This window comes from Myzus persicae, unplaced genomic scaffold (genome assembly GCF_001856785.1).
Source record: "Myzus persicae strain clone G006 unplaced genomic scaffold, MPER_G0061.0, whole genome shotgun sequence".
In the NCBI taxonomy this organism is placed as follows: Eukaryota; Metazoa; Arthropoda; class Insecta; order Hemiptera; family Aphididae; genus Myzus; species Myzus persicae.
In genome coordinates, this window is record NW_019103867.1 from 512,122 (window position 1) to 539,444 (window position 27,323).

At 29.2% G+C, this 27,323-nt stretch overlaps 2 protein-coding genes and 1 long non-coding RNA gene across 6 annotated transcripts; 1 reads left to right on the forward strand and 2 right to left on the reverse strand.

Moving 5' to 3' along the window:
- Positions 1-1,198: 1,198 nt before the first annotated feature.
- LOC111035652 lies at positions 1,199-2,726 on the forward strand. Its single transcript, XR_002604667.1, has 2 exons — positions 1,199-1,449; positions 2,470-2,726. It is a non-coding gene; the product is annotated as an uncharacterized LOC111035652 (long non-coding RNA).
- A 7,291-nt stretch (positions 2,727-10,017) lies between these two features.
- LOC111035612 lies at positions 10,018-18,561 on the reverse strand. Of its 4 annotated transcripts, none has more exons than XM_022317292.1 (18): positions 18,431-18,561; positions 16,760-16,859; positions 16,556-16,704; positions 16,070-16,130; positions 15,874-16,001; positions 15,404-15,807; positions 14,519-14,817; positions 13,583-13,767; positions 13,224-13,510; positions 13,056-13,158; positions 12,885-12,975; positions 12,124-12,222; positions 11,651-11,847; positions 11,390-11,589; positions 10,991-11,303; positions 10,708-10,896; positions 10,375-10,588; positions 10,018-10,308 (listed from the first exon to the last, which is right to left on the reverse strand). In XM_022317292.1, the coding sequence occupies exons 2-18, from the start codon at positions 16,821-16,823 to the stop codon at positions 10,211-10,213; spliced, it is 3,081 nt and encodes a 1,026-aa protein (XP_022172984.1). In that variant the 5' UTR covers positions 16,824-16,859; positions 18,431-18,561; the 3' UTR covers positions 10,018-10,210. The 4 variants fall into 4 exon arrangements, with proteins under 4 accessions (XP_022172984.1, XP_022172985.1, XP_022172983.1 ...); XM_022317293.1 differs by lacking the exon at positions 18,431-18,561 and adding an exon at positions 18,235-18,420; XM_022317291.1 differs by lacking the exon at positions 18,431-18,561 and adding an exon at positions 17,758-18,179.
- Positions 18,562-20,115: 1,554 nt separating this feature from the next.
- On the reverse strand, positions 20,116-24,956 carry LOC111035645 (dynactin subunit 2). The gene is made up of 8 exons (XM_022317342.1): positions 24,711-24,956; positions 24,255-24,329; positions 23,658-23,794; positions 23,480-23,588; positions 22,324-22,472; positions 21,431-21,644; positions 20,482-20,767; positions 20,116-20,328 (listed from the first exon to the last, which is right to left on the reverse strand). The coding sequence occupies exons 1-8, from the start codon at positions 24,747-24,749 to the stop codon at positions 20,129-20,131; spliced, it is 1,209 nt and encodes a 402-aa protein (XP_022173034.1). The 5' UTR covers positions 24,750-24,956; the 3' UTR covers positions 20,116-20,128.
- Between the last annotated feature and the right edge of the window lie 2,367 nt (positions 24,957-27,323).

Consider the following 27,323-nt stretch of genomic DNA (forward strand, 5'->3'; position numbering starts at 1 on the left):
ATGTCCGAATTTTGAACATTTACCGATTGATTTCGGTATAACCTTGGATCAGTGTTGCCAGGCGTACGAACATGTTCGTTTTAATACGAACATTTCAACTAGTGTACGAACATAACATAAAACGAACGTTCGTACGGTTAAATACGAACATTTTGTGTAAATCTAAATTTGAAAAATTTTGAATTTTTTAGATAAGAATAAATACTGTGGTGAGGCCACAAATCACAATACTATAGATATCAACCTGCTATCACATAAAATAGATAAAATAAATGAAAATAAAGAAATTCAATTTCTATTCTGTGATACAGTATTTGATAAGAATTAAGAATTTAAGAACCCGATACGGGCCACGGGCGTGACGGCCGACGGGTGAGACAAAACTATAAACTGACAATACTGTCAAGATACAAATCAATGTCAATATTGTTGATATTTCTATTTTTTGACATTAACGTCAAAACTCAGAATTTCCAAATTATAAAAATTATTAATAATTAATAATTTAATAGTAGGCAGTAGGCTGTTTTATTATTTATATTATTATTGTGATTGACTATATAGTATAATATAATAATAAAGTTATTTTACTATTTTACTCTATAGAGTCTATACTACATAAAAATAAATAATAATACTTGTATTGATATATTTTGATGTTAAACCTTCAAAATTAAGCGAAAAATTAATTGCCTTATCTGATAAGGCTTATCAGAACATGATAATTATTGATAAAAAAAATTGTATTGAGATACGAACAAATACGAACAATTTATGATAATTGTCTGAACATTCAACATGTTTAACCTGGCAACACTGCCTTGGATACACATAATAGTTTAGTCAAACCCACGATTTAAGATAGTATGGTTGCCCAACGAATCATGATAAAGTGTTTACTGAAATCACTATTAAAAACAGCTGGAAAATTAACCACTAGCGCTTGAATGTAACAGCGGCTATAGTTTATAAGCTCAAATACCGTGCAGAGTGGCGACTGGCGAGTGGCGCACTGGCGCGCTGTTTGCCTGTTTAGTATTTCAAATTTTCTTCGTGATTTACGATTAAAATTATAACGAATGACTTAGAACTTAGAAGTATGTAAGTAATTAATAACAATTTTGATAAATATAAATTAAAATACTTTAATCTCTTTCTATGCTTTAGTATTTTGTAAATAATAAATCAAATAACTATTAAAATGTTGAAATTAAAAAAAAATATGTTTTATTCTTACCACAAAACATATAATATTTTTAGTTTTACTTATCACTACTGTTTTCTTTAGGAAGTATTGTACAACATTTTGAATGCCAGTCAATGCCACCACATGCCACTTGATTCAACTGGACTGGATGATAATTTTAAATCCCTATTTTGGAACAATGGCACCGCACCTTGACACATTGGCATAATATCAAAGAGTTTAATAAATTTTTCCAAGTCGCTGTATGTGTCTATTTTATTCAAAGAACTAGCTGCAATATCTGATACCTCCAATTTTTTTTCAAAAACATAGACAAACATTTCTGAGTCTGAATGTACAAACAATTATTATGCAATATTATACCATTAATGGATATTTTATTTTGACATATTATATTTTTATAATTATTAATTACCCTCGGTTAAAATAATTTGTTTTTCTATGTATCTGTTTAAAATTTTTTTACACGATACCAATTTATGAAATGAAATGACCATCTTGCTAACTTTATTTTTTAAACCAACTTCAGTATGATCAGTATCATAGAACCATTTTACTGGTATATTTAATAACTTCATATTACTCATAACAGATTGAAATAAAGTAATTTGTTCTACCTTTTATGCAAAAATAAATAATAATTATAAAAATAGGAGATATAAAGGTTTTAAAAAAGTACATAGGTACTATTGTTATAATATAGTCATATTATGTATAATAATAATAATATGACACCAGACACATTAATGTTGATATACACTGTGTTTTAAATTTTATACTTATAACCTTTTTACGCTTGGGCAATGGAGATTTATTAAGTGTATCAGAATCTGAACCTTTTGATATATAACAATGATCTTTATTTATAGATATTATATCTTTGGTATCCACAGTATATTCAGAGTTTGGGCATTCTTGTATATTATTTATTTTTTCATTCTTAAATAAAATATTGTATAAATTAGTTAGGTTTAGGTACTAGGTACAAAAATGCTTAGAGTTTATGTTGTTATATTATTATTTAACTTATCATAACGTTATTTAGTTATAAATTCTTACCAAAATATTCGACTCATTATTGTTAACAATATATAAATTCACTGGAATAGCTCCATCTCTAAGTCTAGGTCTTTTTAGACACACCTACAAATATATTATATTGCTGTTATATTTTTACCTATAGTTGTATCAGTTCATAAATATACTATACATATATTTATAAGTAATGGTACTAACCGTGTATTTATTTATTCCATTTCCAGATTCCCATGTGTCTATTACATCATGTGTCTTAAAATGGTTACGACAAACACGAGAATTATTACTTAAAGGAATACCCAAGACATTTTCCCATTCAGACCGTAAGACAATATTCAATGGAACTTTGAAGGAACTAATCTTTGCATATTTGTCATGTGAAGGACAATTAGGTATACAACACGACATTACAACACGACAAACAATTAAATAATTTCAACAAAATTAAGCATAATATATTAAAACTTTATGAATAATAACATTTTTGTTATATCTTGTCAAGATGTAAATTTGTATTTATCATGGACGATAAATCTATTTACTAAGATAATAGATAGTTATTATAATTGTATAGTGGAATATTTATCATTATTTAAATCGTGGTTTTTATAGGGATCTATGAGAATTGAGAATAATATCACATAATAGATTTATTCTGTATAACTGTGGTAATAGGTACATATTTGATATTAGTAAAGCGCGGGAAAAAATAATAAGCTCGTAAATTCTGCTTCTATATTGGCACACATCATGTCGCAAGCGCTAGTGGTCAATTTTCCAGCTGTTCTGGTTATTTAATTTGGTTTCCAGTTTAAAACGATCTTATCATAGGTCGTCGGGCAACCATACTATCTTAAATCGTGAGTCAAACCCTGGATGAACTCTATCACGAGTGTTTCGTAGTCCGTTGGGTTTATTATGGAGTTTAAACCAGTGGGATCCGACCCGCGAATGTATTCTATGTGGGCCGTTATACATTTTTAAAATAAAATAATTATTATATTCTAAAATAATTTTTACCTAACCTAAATTTGTAATCCTTTCAATAGTCAATAAAAGATAATAAAACGAAGTCCAATATCTACCTACATGTATATATTGTATACCTACTAAGTATAACAAAATTATTTTATTAGATTGTTGTTATCATTAACCATTGGACGCGCGCTCATGTGAACCTAGCCCTAGATTGAGATTATTTGTAATTTTATATTTGGTGGCCAACTAAGGATAAAAGGTTAGGCATCACTGGTTAGGCGGTCAATAATAGTCTATACACATTATAAAAAAAATAGTAGACGACACGAAAACTGGCGTGGATGGCCGCCATAGTACCCCGGACTTCGCCCAGCCTGTATACAACGGTTTTCATTTTACTGCAACTACCTGTTGCGTCCACTGCTCTAACTATAAGAAAAATGTTAAGTACACACTTACAGCAGTTTCTCAATAAATGGACACTTCCTTTACGGTTATAACATTTTGAAAGGCAATTTACACTTTTAATTGTTTCCACTTTTATATTAATCGTATCATAAACTAATAATGTGTACTTACTTACCACGTTTCCGGCCACCACGGTACACAGGTGCATTGTACCGAATTTACCAATGACCGTAATGTTTCTTCCCATGATAAAGCCAATGAAAACAAATTAAGAAAGTTTATAGCGAAAATGTTATTTGTTGGTGTAAATATTTAATTCGTTCAACAGAAAACACGTGGCGCACACTAAAACTAAGCTCCCGCCTTTCTAGTTTCTTCGCAAATATACATAATATACTCGTATTATAATAATATACATTATATTAATCACATCGATATGTAATACTATTATTCATACATCATACATACATTGCGTTTGGACCAGACACAGAAAAGAAACATTTCATATAATTTGTACGGAACATGGTATTTCTAATATGATAAAATATTGATTCGTTTAATAGAAAGCATGTGGTCCGCACGCCAAAACTGAGCCCCGATTTTCTTCGCAAATTAATAAATTATCTATTATGAATACCAGAATACATTATATCAATTAATAAAGTCGATCTGTGATCTGAATGGTGTTAAAAACAATAAGCAAAATAAAAAATGTATTATAATATTATATTGTATATATAATACTCATGTTTTCTGCGTTATTTTTTGTACTTTTTAGAAAATGTCTGAGTGACCTTGGAGGGGTATTGAATATTGATTACGACTAATTTAGCCTTTAAGAACTGTGTGATGTGCTTGCTTAGTTCACCGACAACAAGAGTCACATCACAGATAAAATAAAATAAAATCCGTGACAGTAGTGTAGCTAAATAGCCTATATGCAGAGTTCCGTTTTATAAATTGCATATAGATTTAAATACTACGAATAATATTTTGTCTCAGACTGAAACCTCATGAACAAAACAGTTCCTGGATATATTGGTGTCTGAACTCAATAACTCAATAACTTGATGATAATATGACACAGTATAATATTAAAGCCGACGATTCGATGTACATGTCCTATACGTAAGTTTAACTACCTATTCTTTTGGGGCTTACATATTTTACTTTTTAGTCTTAAAATTTAAATGTATTGCCACACACATTTTGTTGCCGGGTGACAATGACGTAGGAACATATTTTTTATTTCAGAGCGCACAACACAAAAAATACGCTAGAATAAAAGACGACGGCACATCCAGGTCGCAGAATAATAATATATTTATACAACTAAATAGGTATTAATAGTGTTGTACATACAGATGTAGTACAGCACACGAGAGTTTTTATATCCCGTAAAATTCAACAATTTTTATTTTTAGTATATATAAATGTTTATAGTTACATTATAATATTTAAACTCTACCCCCTCCACCACAAAAAGCTTAAGGTCTGGCGAAAAGTTCTAAGAGGTGGGGTGACTTGAACGGATTGAATAACGAATGAATAATGAAAAAAAATTATGAATATTACTATATGACGTCTGCTTGTGAACGAACCGCGGAATTAAAGAGACGCCATAATATTTATCAAATATTAATATTTACACATTAAATTATTTTATAAAGCTGGGAAAGTAGCTCTGCTGATTATTGAATATTCATCAGAAATTAAATAAAGAAATTTTAAATTTTAAATTTTCTTGGATAGCTTAAAATATACCTAACCGATGATGATACAATCAAAGTTAATGTACATACAGTATTAGCTAATTATTAATTTCGTGCTCGATAGTATTCAGAGAAAATATTTAACTTGGAATTTTACAACTAGTTGGTATAGTTGGTACGGTAAATGCCTTAAGTATATGCATAACGCAATGTATACCTCTATGTTAAATATAAAAAGGAGTAATCACATTTATTTATAATACGATTTTTATTTAATAAAAAATTCTATTAAAAAAATATGCTTGTGTTTCTTATATTTAAACACCATCTTAATAATCAAATAAACATATAAAAATAATAGGTACTTTATATATTGTAGTAATTTAAATTTTAAAAATTACAAACTATTTTGGCTGGTTTATATCACGTTTCATTAACTCAACGATCAAATCGCAAACACGGACTTCTTTGATCTAAACATTTGTATCATAATATAAGTCTCTGGTTTTATCATATTTACGTAGTTAAAATTAAAATACAATCCGTATGGCGATTGTCGAAGTAGTTGCAAAGACGCGATCGATTAGATTCTAAAATTTCAGTTAGCAAAGCATGAAAGAATATGGTTTTTTTTCCTAATAAATCAAAATATTTTCAGACTTAAGTTCAGTTGTAGGTATCTGATTTTCTCCGCAGTGCACACGCAATATCAAGGATTCCGCCGAAGCCTGAAGCGCCGATGTTTAAAGTAATTAAGTTTGATTTCATATTTTTTGGGGGCTTTAATTGACTTTTTATGCTTCAAATAAATATTTAATTTCATGAAAAATACGCTACCCAAGACGTGTATAGTAGGCACATATTTTATTTCTGAGAGTAAAATGCATAAAATATTACGAGGGATCAAATAATACAAACGCCGCGCGTCGTCGCGGTCGTCGTCTTTCCGGTCCCCGATGATAGCAGGATAATTGTATTTTATAAAGCTGGGAAAGTGGCTCTGCTGATTATTGAATATCCATCGGAAATTAAAAATTTTCTTGAATAGCTTAAAATATACCAAACCAATACAATCAAAATTAATACATAAAATATAAGTTATTAATTTCGTGTTCCATAGTATTCAGAGAATTTTACAAATTAGTTGGTACCTATAGTCAGAACGGTAAATGCATTATATATATGCATTATGCACTGTATTTTGTGAGTACTTTTTGAGCTAAATTTCAAACATGCGGGTGCCTATGTCATGCAGTTAAGTATTTATCATTACAAAAAATATGTATAGATAGACTAGGTACTACTTCTTGAGTCAAAATAACTTATTTTACTTTTAATTTTATTTTACATACACCCTAACATAAGTAATTAACTGTAAAGTAATCAATAGAATAAGAAATATTAAAATAGTAGATTACTAAAAAAAAATGTTTTATTGCGGAGTTGTCAAGGATCAACCTAAAAATTATTTTATTCATACCACAATATTAGCATTCACAATAAAAACGTAGGATGTAGGAATGGCCTCATCCAAATCGTAAAATCGTAAATGTGTCATTAACTCGCATCGCCAATCATTCGGTTGGCACGAAGAGTTGCTACTTGCTAGTAGGAGTAGGACTAGTCTTGGAAGACATGGTTGATAAGATAAACCAATGAGATACACCACGATTACAATACATGATCGGATTATAGAAAACCAAGAATGTAATTCACATCTAAAATTGAAGACGAAGGCCAGCGATAATTGAGCATAGAAACAGAAACATTACATTGAAACTGTAGAAGACTAGAAGAAGAATACGCGATGAGTTGAACTGAATTTTGCCAAAAACAAATCACAAACATTAAATAATTATAATTGTATTTCATAGCCTTGTAGGATTCAAGATTCAACTTAAGTATATATTTAGCTATTAATTACTAAAGTCAATGCCGACGTATAGACACCTTAAAACGGCATAAATAGGTTCGTGGTAGGTACCTACCTACTATAGGTGACTATTTAAAAACTAATCCAAATATAGTAATTAAATTATTTCATTATGTTTGTGAACAAAAATAAATTTAGCAAACAAACAATAATATACGTAGTGACGAAAGTCCCAACGAATATTATTTTTTGTTATACTTGCTTACTAAAAAATCATTACTTTTAGTTTGAATATCTAATTTCTTAAAAATATTTACTTAAAAAACTTGTATAAAAATTATTTTGTATTCTCTATACCTATTTCTAGTTATTGCGAGAACAACTAATAAGGATGACATTGTATTATTGCATTTTTAAGCATTTTTATTCATGAACAAATTGTTGTTCTGAGTAAATTTGAATAAAACTAAAATAAGTCAAAATTTTAAAATGTTTATAAATAGCTTAAAACATACAAAACAATTTGTCTTGAAAATGTTAGTATAAATATTTAGTGAAAATTCGTCCCTAAAATGAATACATTTTTAATATTTTAGATTAAAAAAAAACCTTGTACCTATCTCCAACGTAAATTTTTTTAAATCACATTCTTGATATCCATCATCGTTCCACTTTGTAGAGTGCGGTTTCTCGTTACAGTAGAACTATTACCTACTACTAAACTTAGTACTCGTTCCCAAGTAAAATCAATTTTCAATAATTCAAAATCACGATGTTAGAAAAAAATGCAAGTAGGAAATATGCAAATTATTGAACTATAAATTATAATACATTTTTTTTGTGATAAAGTATAGTACGAAAATAACTTTTTTTATAAGAGATAATGATTGAGATGAAATCAAAACTATACTGCCGATGCAAATTAGCAATCGACGAATATCTCCTGGACAACGAACGAAATGCAATATGAATTTTGTTGATGGTTCATTTTTTCCCAAAGAGAATATAATATAAGCATATATCGCAAATTAAATTTGTTTGATTTTTACAAATATTGCACTTTTTAATTTTAACAGTAGGTACGATTGACGGGTCTTAATAGGTTCCTATAAGTTACTAGATAAAAGAACTTTAAAATAATTACACCCAAAAATTAACACATTTTGTAACTACTCATTCACTGACGAAGTTAGTATACTTCGTACTGGGCTTACTGTAGTACTATCCACTCAGTCACTGCAGCATAGGTACCTACTCTTGGTGACTTCATGACAAAGTGGCTCTTTGTACTCCCTTGGAGGCGTTTTTCTTAACAAACACAAAATCTGAGTTCGTTAAAATGTCTACTGGAGATCGGTCAGTCCGCATTCTAAGATTTCTGATTTAAATTCAGAAATTTCAAAATATTCTCACTAAATGTAGTTATTATTTTATTTTATTTATTTATTTTTTAATTTTTTTTTTTTGGGGGGGGGGGGTGAAATTGGGAAAAGTGGATTGACATATCTCAAGTAGACATAATAATGAAACCAAATCATTTTTAAAAGAAATTATCACATTAATAGGCCGATCAATATGATGGACAAAAGATTGGAATGTTTTGGCTAAGATAATAGCTGTCTTAAATCGATCCATGAAGATTTATCATGGGTTCCAATTTTTAATAATAACAAAGCATCATAGTTTCAAAATCAGTCCAGCTGAGCAAGATACACCCGTGATCTCTACAGTACCATGATTTATGAGCGTTGGTTGGGTTTGTACGTTTATTCACAATCAAAATTCTTGGATTCGTCACTCATTATCACAAAGTACTTCATTACAAATAACCTTTGTTCTTTTTTCAGTTTGGTTTAAGTGGCCATACCTCCCAATATAATATAATAAAACTGGAAGATATACTAAATAGGTCACGTCTCTCCTTTTTATTAGAAATTATTCATTTCTTTTATAAAAGTAGGTCACCTAACTGTTTGCGTGTACTTGGTTTATTAAGTACTTTGCATTTATCTTAGTCCAAGTCACATATCTGTGCGTGTGAGTGTAATACTGTAGTATATACTATATATTCAGAGTATGTAAGTTGACCGTTGTGGGGAAGTAATGTTTACGATGAGGTGATACTTGAACGCAGGACCCATGAGTAGGTCTCCAGCAATAGATAAGTACACCGGAATATTAACATAGTAAGTATTATGTATTCAGACGTATATTATCATGTTAACAAAATATATTTGAAATATGCATACATAAAAAAAATAATTCAAGTATAATATTTTTTATTTCCAATTATGTACATGTATAAAAGAGAACTTAGTTCTGATTTTATTTTAAAATATTTAGTATAAAATTAAAATAAATATACTTTATCAATAAAATCTAGTCTATATACATGACAATTTTACACAACTGATTCCATTTGTTAAAACTATTGTATATTTAAATAATAATGGTTTTGACTTTTTAGTAACAACCAAAACCATAGTTATTTACATAAAATCTACAAGTGTTTATTTTTTTTATTTAAACAAGTGATCAAATAAAAAAAACTAATTCACTTAACATATTTTCCAAAAGTATTAAAAAAACGACATTTTTATTATTTGTTAAAATACGTTTTTAACAATGGTTAAGTTTAAAATTCATCAATCAAAGTTAAGAAATGAAAATAAAAAAAAATGTTATAGTTAACCTTAATTTTGTAATTATACATTTTTAACATCCCATCTGAATAATATAAATTTTTTATATGGTAAAATATATATTTTGATATATATAATGTATTGTTTTCAATAACGAAACATTTATTTTGCTTTCTTCAATTTGAATCAGTCATACGTGAAAGATTTTTAAAAATCTTAAAATTTAATGTCATACTGTTAATACGAATAAAATATAACAATGTATATTAAAAATTGAGTTATTCAATATTGTTAAAATATCAGAAAAAATTGGTATTGACTGTTTAGCATCAATAGCATTCTATAATGTATACTATTTATCCATATCCAAAGCAGCAAACTGTTCTTCGTCCATTTCGGTCACCATTAAATTACCATCAGGTAATTGCAGCACAACTCTGCGTGGACCGCCTATTTAAAAAAAATATTGTATTAGTCAAATACATAAATTTCTAAACACAAAAGAATAAAATATACCTCCAGGAGTTGGCTCTCCAGCATCAACAATTTGAGCTACTAATTGATCTGAATCTTCTTGCATAACTTGAGGTTCTTGTGTGAAGTTTTCATTTGCTTGTATAACAACTTGGCCTCCCTGTTCTGTTGCTGATACAGGTACATATTGACCAGTTTCATTATCTTTCATGTACATATTTCCCGCGTCATCAGTCACCAAGTTGCCTAAGTCAAGCTAAGACAAATAATTGTGGAATACATTAATTACTATAATATAAAATATGAGAAATATAATACATCAGTACAAAATTATGGACATACAGTAGATTATTTTTTAAACTTATTTTTACATACCTGATGCGGCATTAATTGGCCAACAGTATTGCCAAAATCATCTAATGCTATCATTCCTTCTTGATTTTGGTTGGTTTGCATTATGCTACCATTAGTATCATCAGTAAGGTATACACACTGTTGCCCATCTCCTTCATTTCCTGCTAATAAAACTGTACCTCCACTAGCAGCTAACTGTGCAGCGGAAACCTAAAAACAGAATATTAACATTTAAGAAAATTGTTTTTAATTGTAATAAGACAAATTTAATTCAGATATATCAATTTAAATCTAATATTTTTACCTGATAGAGCATGCCATCGTCTCCTGTTAAAGTAATCATACTATCAGTATCATCAGCAGATAATATTAAACGACCAGATTCATCTGTCAGTATAGCCTGCTGTCCTGGGAAAGGTTGAGTAATTTGTTGTTCATGATGTTGTAGTTGGTGTTGCTGCTGCAGTTGTTGTTGTTGCTGATGTTGTTGTTGTTGTTGTTGTTGTTGTTGATGTTGTTGCAGCTGCTGTTGTTGTTTCTGTTGTATTTTTCGAGCTGGAACATTTAGGGAACTATGGGATTTTGAAATTCCAGAGCTCACATGCAGCGATTTATTGCTAAAATAAATAGGATTAAAAAGATATTTGGTTATACCAACAAATTTTATCCAACAGAAAATAGTTATGAATAAAATTAAACACACTTGTTATTATTAGGCCTTGAATTCGTTTTTTTCATGCGTAGGCCAGAATTTGAAGCAGCTGGAATGTCTTTATAATTAACAAAACTTTGTCTTGCTTGATGATGTTGCATCTGAGGTGTACGATTTATATTCACTTTTTCTGGCTCACCATAAGACATCAAAGGGTTTATATTTCCTAAATGTCCAGTTCCAGGTTCCAACTAAAAAAAATTGCTCATTAATTTATCTATTTTTTAATTCAGTTACAAAAAAAATGCATACTTTAATTATTGTTGGTAATGAAGAATTGTCATGTTGTCTACCCATTAAAGGTGAATCATCAATAGTTATCATTGTTTTAGGACTTGATGGTGGAGTAGGTTCAGGCGTTTTTTCGCCTTCAGCTTTCATTAATCTTTTACCAGTTGTTGGACAAAGTGTTAATGGTCTATTTGGACTATTAGGTGGAATTGAAACGTCTGAAATGATTAATAAAATATATATTTTGACTGTAAGTGTCATGACAAACTTTTGATGACAAACGTCATGAGCATCCTTTAAATAAAAGCAGATTCTCTATTGCGGCTTATAACCGCTGCTGTCGTGACCATAATGTTGCGTTTTCTAAAACTATTATTTACTAAAAATAGTGTAAGAATAATAACTATAATTTCTGAACCAAGATGTAAGTCATCAAAAATCTGTCAAAATGATATGAAAAACTTGTTTCAAACGAAAATCTAAAAATCAAGAACCTTCTGATGGGAAATGGTCCGACAGGCCGCCGTCATCAGTGTCGGATGCCGTGTCTTCCCAAAATTCTAACTGCTCTAGGGTGTTATAAGCGAAAGCACCTGGAAAATATTGGCCATGAACAGCAGCGATTAATTTCGCATAAACTTAAAATTTGAGACACCCACTATTTACAATAGCTTTTGTTTTTATAAAATATAAATTACTGTTATCTAAATAAAATAAGTATTATCAATATTTATAATGTTGAATAATAATTAACATATGAATAACACATCTTGCTAAAAATTTAAATGTTAAAAAAATGAATGTGAATAATTTAAATTAGATTTTAGTGTAATCAAAAATAAATACAAATAGTTTAAGGCAAGTATTATGCGTTATTTAAATTATGGCCATAGATACGGTATTTTTTGACAGATCTGTAACTTATTCACAATTTCATAATCTTAATGGAATTATTTTGAGACACAATCTTGTTCTCAATTTTAATAATGAAGAAACATGATTATTAGTTGTAATAGTTCTTCTTGGTAGTTATGAAATTAAGTAGTATAACAATTTTATTATTATATTACGAAAAAAAATATCAGAAATTCAAAAACTATAGAACAATATTATACAAAATATTGAATACACAAATAAAAACAAAAGCAGTTACTTAATATATATATTTTTTTTTAGGTAACCAAATCAGAAAATATAAATAACCATTTTATTCATAAAAAAAATAATTGTGCCATTTACTAAAAACAATAATTACCTTGTTGGACTGCTCTGTTATTTAAAGTACGCCTAGGAACAAATGTCATATTATTATGATGAGGTTTCATCCCTGGAGAACCTTGGTGTTTCTAAAAAAAACAAGAATTAAAGTATAAATATTTATTACATCATATTTAGCAGGTAAAATGATAAATTTGCATTTTAGTACCTGCAGCAAAGATTTTTCATACTCTGGATTAGCAGCAGCAACTTTATGTAAAAATGGTCTAGGCTTTACAGCAGCCTGAATTTTAGTGGGTGGAACAAATGGTCTAAGGAACATACAATAAAATATTACACACATTTTTATATTAGATAATAATTATAATCCCCATACTTCTTAGCATAGGATTTCATTAAAGGAGATGACTGGTGTACAGTTTCTCTCGCTTTATTTAGGTCAAGAATTTTTTTTTGAGGTTGCAGAGCTTGAGCTCCATCAGCATAAATCGCTTTCCCTTTTTTTGGTTCATCCTTATTCTTCATCATCATCATCATACATTGAGTCTTATCACTATGATTTAATCTAGTAAATCCTTCAATATTAGAGTATAGATATAAACCAGTTAGTGGAACTTGATTAGTTTCTAATTTCACAAAACCCTTCATTGATGCTAAAGTCACCTAAAATTAAAAGAAAGTTTGAAAATTTATAACTATTGCAAATAAACGTACAGTATTAAACAACTACATTACTTGAGTTAAATGTGGTGATATTTGTAATAAGCCTATTTCAGAATTTCTATGAAAATTATTAAACTGAGATAAATGAGTTTTAATTTTTTTAATCCGGTCTTCTCTTTTCAACACGGGAAATACTGACGGTCTTGTAATACTTCTTGAAACATTATACTTTATGCGTTCCTCCATTGTCAGTTGACCTTTTAATAATGTTAAAATTATATTATTTTTCATTCATAAGTAATGAATATTGGAATTTACAACTCTTAAAGGGGTCAGATAGCAGTGTTCTAAAGAATAATCATTGATTTTGTATGCGTATATTGTACTAAATATAAATAAACTATGTTTTAATGCTTGCAATAGGTAAATTATAAAAATTAAGTTCTTCTTCTTATTGAGCCCAGGCTATACAGATGCTTATCATTTTATATTCCTAATTTGTTCCATTGATTATGCTAAGCACATAGTCGCGTCTGTTGCATTTAATATTTAAGTTTAGAGGGCATATTAGTATATGCTGTAGTGTTTGCTTCCACAAAAAAAATTCATAATAACAGCATCAGAGTGTACAAGTTAGTTAAGTGGTTACATGTAATTCAGGTGTTGAACTATGGAGATACGTGAGAACAAACTTTTTGAATACAATAATACAAACATTTTTATACCATTATAGTTAGTACTTAGTAATAATAACTTTAAAAAAAATACAAATTAGAAGGTAACAAGAGTAAAAATAAATAAATAATATTGAATTGAATAATTTAAATGTCAATGTATTTTAACGTTGAAAGAGAATGAACACATCAGTTATTTATCACTAAATGACCACAAAAAGAGTTTATGACAAATAAATTGATATTTAAATGAAAAATTAATATCTACTGAAATACAAAAATGTATAATACTATTTTATGCTCAACATGTAATACATATAAATGATTAACTTACTTCTCATTAAAATTCTTCCACAATTTGTAGGAGGTTCTTCATTTTCACTAACTGAGGCATTCGATTTATGCAATGATGGATCATCCCAGTCTTCATCCTCAGAATCTGGATGAAAATATTTTTTCTTTAACACTGGAGTGTCCTCGTCTTCCTCTTCTTCTTCCAACATAATATAATCACGTTTTAAAATGTTTGGTTGAGATGGTTTATTTTCAACAACTTCTTCCGTGGCTTTCATTGTGCCACACCAATATTTAACTTGGTCCATTGCTTTTTGTTTGCTGCTACGAACTGGCCTCCTTTAATGCAAATTTCAAAATCAATTAAAAACAGTTAAAAAAGGCTACTTATTATTATTCAAAACCCAGAAACTAATTAAAAATAACACTTTGTAATACACAAAGTACCTACTAAAAAAGTATATTAAATTAGGGACACTTTTATTAAATCATTACAGTTTATGAATGATTATTTAATTTTAAAAATTGTTTGTAGCAAAATACTTAAATGTTAATACTTATATCAGCAGTTTCAAAAATATACTTAGTTTAACATCAGCAGGGGGCCTGGCATATCAACCAAGTTATCAAATCTACTGTAAAAATAATTTTTACAGTAAATAAAATAAATATTAGAATTATTTCAAATTGTATATTATCCATTAAGAACTTGTGTAAGATTATATATATATTATGTCCATTAATTCCACAATTATTTTAATATTTACAATATAAAAGCTTAGGGTTTCATAAAATATTTAACTAAAATTAATGGACCAATCAAAGGCCACTACGTCATGTTGAACAGGTTACTTACTATTAATTAAATGTTTAAAATAGTTTGTTCGACCAGTCATAAGTAGGTATACAAAACTATTAATCTTACCCTGCTATTCCAATTTGTTCAACTTGTGCTTGTGGAGACACTTTAGGTTTAACAACCCCCATATTTTGTATCTGTTCAATCTTTCGTGGGCGTCCAGGTCCTGCCCTCTTTCCTGGGGTAGACGCGGTACCATTTTTAACTAATGAATCCTCATACTGTTTTATAAGGTGGGAACAAGCAGACATATTATCTGCAGGCTCCCACGTATTCTGTTCAGGAGGATAACCTTCCCATTTTAATAAATATTCAAATTGTCTTTTTTTCTGATTAAAACGACGGGCAACAACTCGTTCAACCACAAACTCTTGACCTGAAGGAAATTCCCCACTAGGTTTCATAACTGCTGGTGGCTGTTCTTCTAAACTGCCATTTGAAGTACTTGGTAATGTGTCAAGTTTAATCATCTAAGATTTAATAAAATCATTAAAATACATAGAAAATAAAATGTATGAGAACAAAATTATGCCAACCTTATCGGGAATAGTTCTAGCTAACTCATCATAAGTATGGATAGTTTTGGCAGCTTCTATCCAACAGTCTTTAACGGTGTCAGGTAAGACAGACCACATTTTATACACTTTCCATGACTCTTCAATTTCTGCAATGAAATAATGAAAAAGCAATTAAATTAACCTTATAATGAGATATTGAGATTATTGTACATACCTATTTGTTTAGTTTGAGAGTTTTTCCAAAGTAAAAATCCAAGAATGTTTGGTTTGTTCTCCTAAAATAAAATATTTTGATTAAAATTAAATTTCATCAAATAATAAAACTTTTTTTTTTTATTTGATAAAATAGAATATTCACAATCTGTATTATTTATACATACAATAAGTAAATTTGGTAATAATAATAAGGAACAACATGAATGGCGTGAGGAGGGAGGCCCACCAGTGTGGATACCCTCTACCTTGGGGGTATAATAATAAAACTTAAGAAAATAAATATTTAATTTTCTAAAAATCGTATTATTATTTTGTATTTTTTAAAAATAAAAATGTAATTTAAATACTTATAATTAGAACATTATAGGTAAATGTTGTTAAAACTGTTATTTGTATTAAATTGATATAACCTAATAGTACCAAATGCAAAAGCAGTTAATAGTAGAACAAATAAAAATATTTTCAAGATAAGTATTTTAAGTACCTGGGTACTTTGATTATGTTGGACTCGAAAAGCAGATACTTTATTACATCCTCCATCCTTATGTTCTTGAAATTCTTCTACAAAATGAAATCCTATATGGCATAAACCACATACCAACACATCTACATTGGTGAGTTCTTGTTTGATAGCTATCAACAAAAATCAAATTAGTACAAATTAAATATTGTTATGATGAAAAATTACCACTTCCGTCAGTTTCTGCTTCATCAACTTTAGTAACTAATGCTTCATCTACTTCTGTACTCATTATTGCTGAATATAATTTCACATAGAAACTGAAATGCTATACATTAAAAAAAAATAACAATAGTAAATTAGTTACATAACCTAATTTACAAATATATAGTTACATTTAGGTATTTAAAAATTTCTTTTATTTATTTATATTATTAAAAGCCTAAAAATTAAAATATTTTAAAACTAATGATTGATAAATAGACAATATACATTAAGTTAAAATTAGATGTAAAAACACTTAAGTATACAGATTTTTTACACATTGAATATTATTAATTTTAAGTAAATATTAGATTATTGTTATAAAGACCATTTCAAATGCATTATGAAATTTATAAATTTATGAACATGACTATAACATGATAATAAAATATAATAGGTGTTTATGTGAGAGTTGTATTAAGTGGTTCCATATAACTATACAACATCAATAATAAACAGAACGCAATATTTAACATATACCTATGTGTAGCTATGTGCCATGCTGCATTTCAGAATAAATACAGAGTAAAACCAAGCACATACATATGTACAGAATTTACAATTGAATAGAGATAAAGATCAATATTAATAGGTAACTTAGAATTAATTTACCCAAGTAATTGCAGGATGATTTATAATTATTTATTTAACAACATATCATGCAGTACACAATAGACAAATAAATTGATTTACTTTGGGTGTTTTTAATAAATTTCAACCAGCGATTAGCAAGTTAACATCATGAATGACCATAAAATTTAATAGGTATCGAGAATTTGTTTTGGATAATGATGATGATAATAATATGCTAACTAGAAGTTCGGAGAATCAACATCAGACGTCTCGGACGAATTTTCTGTGAGAATTATGATTTAGGGTAATTTTATTTGAGAGTATACACAACGTAACAACAACAGATGGAAAATTGGACGGCTCGTTGCCGTTAAACATTACTTAAATACCTGTTAGTGAGGATCGTTTTTCGTTTTTGCGTTTCAAACGCGGCGGTGTATGGGAGAGCGGACTTTAGAGCGTACGGACAAATGGCGCCATATTTTTATAACGGCTCTCGGGACCAGCGGCTGCGTTGCTGGCTGTAACGAGTAAAATGACGACGGACGGTACGGTATGCGAACACAAGTTTTGAAATTCGCGCAAAAACACTGTTATCATGAAAAAGCTCGGAAGCTCGGGGGGAGAAAAAAAATCAACAAGAACGGAACGACGACAAGTACCAACAAATTTTATAACCTAAATTTAATCGGAAATCGAAGAAATCCGAATAGAGAACGGGCCCGCGGATGAGAGAGAAAAGCGCGCACTCACGGCAAACTTGCACGCACGCACAAAACAACGCAACACGAACACACATACACACACACACACACGCATACACAATGTCGCGTCCTTTTTTTTTTTTTATTTACGTTATAATTTACTTGAAATATCTTCCCGGCCACCACTGAATAGTCGCCGCCGCCGATTGACCAACTACCGTAAAACGGTACGCTCTGTGTTTAAGTTGGTGCCTACTTGTTCGCGGCGGGTAGCGACCGAGAGGGATGATAAAATATTCCAAGAAATTGGCGTGTATGAAAAATTTTCGACCGGTGCCGATCGAATTTTAGTACTTACTTATATTGTGCGGAACGCAATTTTCGTAGATAAAAAATTATTCAAAATTCGTGTTGATACGAAACCGACGTCAAAATGGAGAACGAGGCGGTTGCGGTCGTTGTACATAGGTAGCGCCCGCGAGCGGAATGTTGTTCGCGCCGTCCGCCGAGCCCCCATTGGACGGCCGCTGTCACGTGACCGCTGCATCGATTCCTAGCCGCCGCCGCCGTCGTTTCGTAACGAACCCGCACACGCACGCACGCACGCACGCCCTACACACTAATGCAAATGTACCATGTATATTATATCGGCGTACACGCTCCCGCGCACCAACTCTCACGCACGCGCACTCACACAATGCACATGCGTTACTCCTCCCGCGTCGTTTGCCGCCCGCCATTTCGCTCTGCCTTTGTCAATTATTGTCGCGAGGCCCGCGTTTTGTATTTTTACAAGTACATTTTTTTTTTGCGCACGTACCCACTACCCACATGCATATTACTGCCATGTTACGATAAAAAATATACCAATATCGTCCGTCTGTTGCTCAGTTCAGTTAAAAAAAAAAAAAATTAAAAACAAACCGTAACAGATATTAATGTAATACTATTATCGTTTACCCTTTGCCCATATAATTGTACGCGTCATAACAGGCACACACAATATATTGCATTACCGTTTAATGCAATTGCTCTCGAGTTGTGATTTTGAATTACTTATTATGCGTGGACTCTATTTTTTTAGTTTAAGTACCTATTGTATTTCTCGTACTGTCGGTTGCCGCGCACTTAATCGTTTTTACGAAATTCACGACCTTTTAAACCGTTCACGAACGCATTTATAATTATACATGACCCGCGGAGGTACTACATTTAGTTCAGAACGTGGTAGGACCCTCCTCCTCGACGATACAATATTATTATTACACTCATCGCTACTTGTTGATTTCTATTTTATTTACCATTTTAGCATACCCTCATGAATCATTATAATTACGACCAATGCAAACATTGCAAACTCGTAGAACGACTGGAATACGAGATAATTTTGTGCATCGATAATTCATGAAAACTTGCCGCTCGACTATTGTGCAAATTATTATTTATTAAAAGTTAATTCTGAATTTACAGGCATAACAAAATATTTAGTAAAATAAGTTTTATATCTACTTTAATTATATAATTTTTTTTTTAGAGCCCGACCATTAATATTAAAATGTAAAAGTATTTTCCAAGATCTACATACAATGACCAATAGTAAACATTTATGGAAAAATTGTATTTAAATTGATTCATTGGCAACATGGTAAACGCCTATTTCATTCCATGCTTATAACTGATCACATTTAAACTTTTTACTCACCGATATAAAAATATGAAATAAACACTTCGCGAGAATTCATGAGAGGTATAAAAAATTCATTATTTTTAAATAATTTAATAATAAAAAGTTGTTATAGGTACTTATATAATTTAATGATTAATAAGAAGTTTTTACGCTTAAATATTAATATAAAACAATAATAATAACATCAATGAAATGGATTATTTATTGTACCATTATAAATAATTTTATGATACCTACGATTAAGCAAGTTGACAATTTTAAAAAGCATAATTATTTGTACATGCTAAATTATATATATATATAAAAAAGATCATTATGATTAATATCAATTAATAAAATTTATACTCTGATGTACATTTTATTTTAAGTTTAAGCTTCAGATTGTTTCAATTTTTCTGCAACAACTTCCACTCGTTCATACAAAGATTTCATATTAGAATTCATTTTAACCATGTTTTGATTAATGTGAGATTCTATAGTCTTAAGAAACTCTTGGTTTTTTTCAATATTTTGAGCATTTTCTGTATGCTGGGCACTCAGGTTGCTAATAGTCATCACTAATTTTCCAACTGAAATAAAACATGACTTTTTAAGTGAATATGTTTAAGATATTGGGTGTAGTTAAAAAATGGTCTATTTAAATTAAGACGACACACACATCAATAATTTTTAATTAAATACTTTGGTATATTTTAACAACCAAACAATTGTAGAATAATCACCTTTTTGGTGCAGTGATTCTAATGCTACCATCCTTTGTAAAACTTCTGGTAATAAATGTGATTCTTGAGTTGCTTTTAAAATTATTTCATAGAGCTCATTTATTTTTTTATCTTTTTCAGGATCTTGAGAATCTAGTTTTGCTGCTGTTTGTTCAAGTTTGGGTAGCAAATTTGAGACTCTAGTATCTACTGCATCTAATTGTGTTGAGTTAAGGACAGATAGCTGTCCTAATAATAGTCGAACAGCCTCAATCAAACCTCCACTCTCACAAACACCTAAGCGCTTCTGCAAATATTTAAAATTAAAATTAAAACTCATCAACAGAGACCGTTCCATAATTTATAGATTTATTTATTATGTGTCATCCATTATTTTCTGATTTTTCTGTATTGGTTCCTAACAACTTACAATTAGTGATTGAAAAGAATGCTGTTCATGAACACAAATTCACATTCATATTTAATGAATGATAAGCGAAAGTCACTAGTTATAATAAACGTGAACAACGTTTATATTTTAATGAATTTGAACAATTTTTAAAACTCTCAATTAATTTTCTTTTCCATAAACATATTTTTTAAAGATATTGATAAAATATATTATATAATAATATCTTCTTATTATCATTTCTATTCTAAAAAATTAAAATGAACAACCTAGTGATAGCATTCATTTTTTCAATGAAAGTCAGCAGTAATTTGAATGGATTTGATAAAAATTTATAAGCATTTGAAACATAGTAATAGACAAACTTAATTGAAAAGAAATGATTGATTTAAATAAAATTTGTGACAATAACATCAAAATGAGGCGACACAATTTCTTCAAGTCTGGTTTGAAAAAAATATTTATAAAAGAAAAACTAACTTAAAACATGTTAAACAAGATCTGCTCCTAAAATATTTAAATCAAAATAAATTAATTTTAAAATAAAAACAATATCATTACTAGTGTTAAAGCACCAGTTCCAACTGTTGCTTCCAATTTACGCAAACGTTCTTCCAATCTAGAAATTTGAGAAACTTGATCAAGTTGAGCTCTATTAGGTCTTATAAGTGCTTGAAAATTTAAAGCCTCAGAAACACCTTCTGTTGTAACTTGTGGTTTATCACTGCTATCTGGTCGTTTATTCAACAATTCAGTAACAGTTTCTACATACTTTCTAAAACACATAATTAATAATCAGAATAAAATACATGTGTATTGTGTATGCTATCTACCATCAATTTAATGGTGAAATACGCTATCCTCATAAGTTATCTACACATTTCCTTATTATTTTTTTAATATATTCATAACCTGCAGCCTTTTAAGGTAGAATTTTGGGAAGTCGTTATTTTATAGTCAATAAAAGGAATTGAGAAACATTGGGAACAATAATAATTAAAGAAATAGAACCTGGATCAACAATTTATTCAGATGAGTGGGGACTAAAATCACTATTTTTATTAATTACTACTAATTTGTCTTTCCGTGCTCCTGATACTTTTCCATCTATACATTATTTCCCAATCAGTCTTTAGCATATATTCCTCTTTTATAATATACAATTTATTTCATTTTGATTTTTTTTTAAATACATTATCACTATAATAATATAAGACATATTTATTAATTCTATTTTGAATACTTATAGACTTATCCCCAAATAACAAATGTTTCCAATTGACTAGCAAGACTATAGGAGTAAGATGAAACTGGTTATTATTACTTTCAATGTGTGCACCATAAGTCTTATTCTTTAAATTATTGATTTTGTATTTAATTCAAGCGATTTACTCTTATTATTCCGGAAAAAAAAAACTAAAAACTAGTTGAGTATTATTTTTAACAACACTTACTGTAAATTATCAATTTCAGATGTTCCCAATTTTCCTAATTGTTGTTCAAAAGACTTCTCTATATTTAATGTGGATAGTTTCAGTAAAACATCTTGTACTTGAGACCCTATGTTAGTACATGATTGCTCATCAAGATCATTTTTATTTTCCTAAAAAAGAAAAAAAATATTGATTCATTTCAATTAATAGTTATCCCGGTTATCCCTGGGTTCATACATAGTAATATTGTACCCAATCAAATTTCCCATTGTACAGAGGACCACCTAAACATTTTCTTATAACATAAACACGGCTTTGTTTTAATTTTGATGTCAATATGATATACGTGTTTAAATGTTTAGTAGTAGGAGGCCCTTAAAAACTAAAATCAGATGGTTGGCTCTCTATTTATTAGTATTTATGTTATTTATCAAAATAAGTATTTTGGTCTTAATATTGTTTTTTTTGAATAATAAATAAATAAATAATAAGTTTTCATAGGTAGTATATATAATTTGATAAAATAAGAAGAAAATAGTAAGTTTAATATTTTAATAAATACAGATCTCCTAATACATTAAGGTAAGGATTACCATTACATTTATCTGATTCCATTATTTTTACTGCTATACAGGGCCGTATTTAGGGGGGAGCAATGGGGACATTTGCCCCAGGCGGCCAAATATTAATCTATTTAGGGGGCAGCCGGGCCCCCTTCGGTAACTCAGTGTAGTATTGTATCAATAAATATTTTTTTTTTGGAAAGAATTTGTACTATGACTCGGACCCTTGTGAACTTAACAGTACAACGATAACGGATAAGTGCTGCATAGAATATAATTAATATTATTTTAACATAATCATGGTTGTACATAGACAACCATGACTTAACCATAAATAATTATAACTAAAAATGTGTTAAGAAAAATCAAAAAAATGGATCTATTTTTTAGTTGTGGGGGGGGGGGGGTAAAATTATGGTTGACCCAAGGCACAAAAATTGTAAATATGGCCGTGCTGCTATATGAAACAAATAGAATTTAAATTATAATTTATTAGGTAAATATTATTGTAATAAAAAGAATGTGATTTTAATTGAATCAGATTTTTCTGATCATATCTAAAATGAAGTATAATTAAATCAGGTACTATATAAATTATTATAGCAAAAATTAACCTGCAAAGAACTTATTTCTTGAACCAATTCTTCAGTTTCCAACTTCAATCTATAATACTTTTGCAGTGGAGTTTCTTTTTCTCCTTGTGCAGCTAATTCCCAAAGTTGGCTTTAAAAATTTTAAAATAATCTTGTTAAATTAAATGCAAACCAGTAAATACAATTTGGAAATACTTACTTAGAGTTATATCCAGTTTTTAGCGATCTGCCCAATTTATCAGAAAAGTCTATATTGTCTGAGCTGACAACTTTGTCTTTAAAGTGCTTATAAGCTTCAGTTGGAACCAATTTAACACGTTCAATATCTTCATTGTCCTATATTGAATAGTATTTCAATTATATTAATTACACATTTTGGAATATTGGACTTAAATTTGAATGCATTTGTATATTGTTTTTGGTCGATGATGTTTTAATGTACATTTTTTGTTTGAACTACTAAATTTTTTAAAGTAACCTTTCATGGAATTCAAATATTTTTACAAGGCCACAAACATAGTTTAAGTATAATGTTTTATGATACCCATGATACTAAATAATTTCGCTTTAAAAGGTTTTGAAAGGCTTATTCTTTCCCAAGAACAATACTTGCTACACTAGTATGGAAACATTTATGTTGAATAATTTAATGATTTTAAACAATACACAAGTCTTTTTAATTTTATAAAAAGGTAATAAAAAATTGCCCTACCTTTATCCCTAATCACATATGATTCCCATACTATGAAAACAGTATAACATACACATATAAACATATAAACATATTAAACCTTACCTCTTCTGCGTAATCAAGTTGTTGGTCATCTTCTGGTAATTCAAAAGTCTCATAGACATCAGGTTGGTCATAAGCCTTGAAAAAAAAATTGGTAAATATAGGGTCTTGATATTGAAATAACCAAATTAGCATAATGAACAGTACATTTATTATCATCAATTGTATTTAAACTGTAATTCTATAGCTATTCTAAAATGTTTATTGATATTTTAAATGATATATTATATATATTTTGTTTAAGTGATTAGAATCACTCATCTACATAAGGTATTAAATATGTAATAAATATTACTTATTAGACATAATAACTATTTGGTTATATGATATAACATAGAAAGCAGCATAATTTTAAAAATCTATAATTACATTCTTAATTATTTTAGTGGATACCTAAACCCACAAACTATTATAATATTGTAACCTGTGGATGCTGAATAACTAATAATGTATACTTACAATACCACTTAAATGAGCGTATTTTGAATCAACAGCCATTCTAATTGTGATTATTTAATATTTAAATGGTGATTAATGACTATTAAATGAGACTTAGGTTTCTGCTTAAACTTAAATACCCAATACACTTAACTCAAAAGACTTACAATTTACTACTCAGTACATACAAGGCAATAAGGCATCATAACATAAATATTATAGATAATGAAACAAGGCTTTTTACTTTTTACCACGGTTGTAGATATACAACCGTGCTTTTTATTTGTATTATCAAGACGTATTGATATCAACATGCAAGGTATCAGCTGCAGCTTGGGAGACACTTATAAACGTATACAGGCGCAATCTGGTACTATAAACCGTCCTGGTGACCGCTATAGAAGTACCTGTAAAATCTACACAGAATTATTTAAGAAATCGGCCTTCTTAGAGCTCCTGGTAAACAGTGCTTGCATTAAATTCAGTAAAATAAAGACTTAAAAACATTTTTAAGGATTAACACCTACATAATAACAAATTATTACAATAAAAGTTATGGTCAAAACGCTTCAAAATGCTCGATTTTATAAATATTGTGGTTTTTGAGTTTAAAATACTAAGAATTTAATTTTTTGGAGATTTTCTTTTTAAGAAATATTGGTATTTGTATGCTCAACGTGTTGGTGAAATCAGAACTTACTTACCTTCCTTACTTTTTTTTATTGTTAATAAACTACGTAATACCATTGATTTTATAGTATAAAATATATGAAATAAAATATAAAAAATATAAAATATATATAAAAAAAAGATATAAAAAATAAAATATATATATAATAAAATCAATGGTAAAACCTATAGTTAAATTTTACGGGGTCTATAACAGTGAAAAAAAAGTAAGTAAGATGAGTAGATTCTGATTTCACCAACATGTTGAGCATAAAAATATTAACATTTCCAAACAAGAAATTTCAAAAAATGTATTGGGAACTATATAAAGTACATTCGCATGGGCCTAACAAGGTGGAGCAGAGTGCACTTCCCCCTGCACCTCAAAATTAATTTTATTTTTTTATACCAGCGTCTAAAGGTTGCGGGCCGGGGCCCACTGGTGCACTGTGCGCTTCTAGCAGTTGGGCTGTGAGCCCGTGAACCAGGAGGACAAGCAATGTCAAAAATCACATTAAATTGTTTAACTTGTGATTCAGTAAATTCAGTTGAATAAAATTTTTTTTTAGTAAGCAATCGTTTTTATAATATTCTTTTATTTCTAATAACTGACGTACATATATGTATGCATATTTAAATACGTATATAGGTGTGCTGTTTGTGGGCCTCAACGATTTTTTTACAAAATTAATGGTCCACACAACTATAAAGATTGGGAACCGGTGATTTATACCAAACGTGAATGTTTTACATTAAAATCAAAATTTTAAATAAGATATAGAACATGAAGTCTAAAAATAGTTTAGTGGAACCGAGTGTAATCTAAACGTGTAATCGTTTTATATTTTATCAATTGGTCTATTTGTAGATTATTAAATTATTTGAGATTAAAGCTGATCGTTTTGTGCTTTATGTATAAATATCAACTTTTACTCAAACTGACAGCGATAATGTCGATATTTTAAAATATTATACCAATCACTTTTTTAAAACCTATAGACGCATATTACCTGTTACTTGTTAGACATAGTGCAGCAGTACCTGTCATTCTGTGTTTGAGTAAATAAACTCTACCAAATAACATTTAAATTTTTCATTATTGTACACGATGGACATGACTACATGAGAAAGTTTTTTGGTGGTAACTACATATTTCATATTAGAATAATATATTAGTGTTATCCTTAAAGCAAAATACTCTAAATTATTAGAGCCTGTAATGTAATGCTCTGCAATCGAAAAATCTGGATTTGCTAAAATGCTCAATTTATATCAAAAAAATAGTGGGCAATGGGCGTAGTAATGCCTAAAAGGGAACACCATAAATCACAATAGATTGAACTAAGGTCATTGGTCAATCTAACTTTATCCAAAACTTCAATGCAAGCACTCTGCACACTAGAATTATGTTCACAATTCTCATTATATCAGCGGTGGCTGAGAAAATTTTTCATAACTTAAGCTCATTAAAAATTATCTCAGAAGTTCAATGTCACAAGACCGTTTAAGTGGTCTGGAAACTGTTGCTATTGAAAAAAATTATATATCTGAAAACATGAATGACGAAAACATTATGGAACATTTTGCTGCCATAATAAAGTTGATTTTAAGTAACAATATTGTATTATTCGTATTTTATCAAAATGTGACGCTTGTATTAAATACAATTTAAAAAGTAGTATATTGATGTTATTTTATATGCTTGTTTATAATTTATTCATTCAAAAATAATAAAATTCATATATTAGTTGTATGGTTAAATGGTTATATTATAATGTTCAGTGATTATCAAAAACAAATGGTCAACGACAAAGATCATTCTATAAATTTATAGTATAATGTATATTTTTGATTTTCAGTATTGATTTGTAAAAGCTGTTTACAGCGACCTCCAGAATATATTGCCCAGGGCCTAGCAAAACCTAGCACCGGCCCCGTCCCCTCCCAAAACAACTATAAATTTAG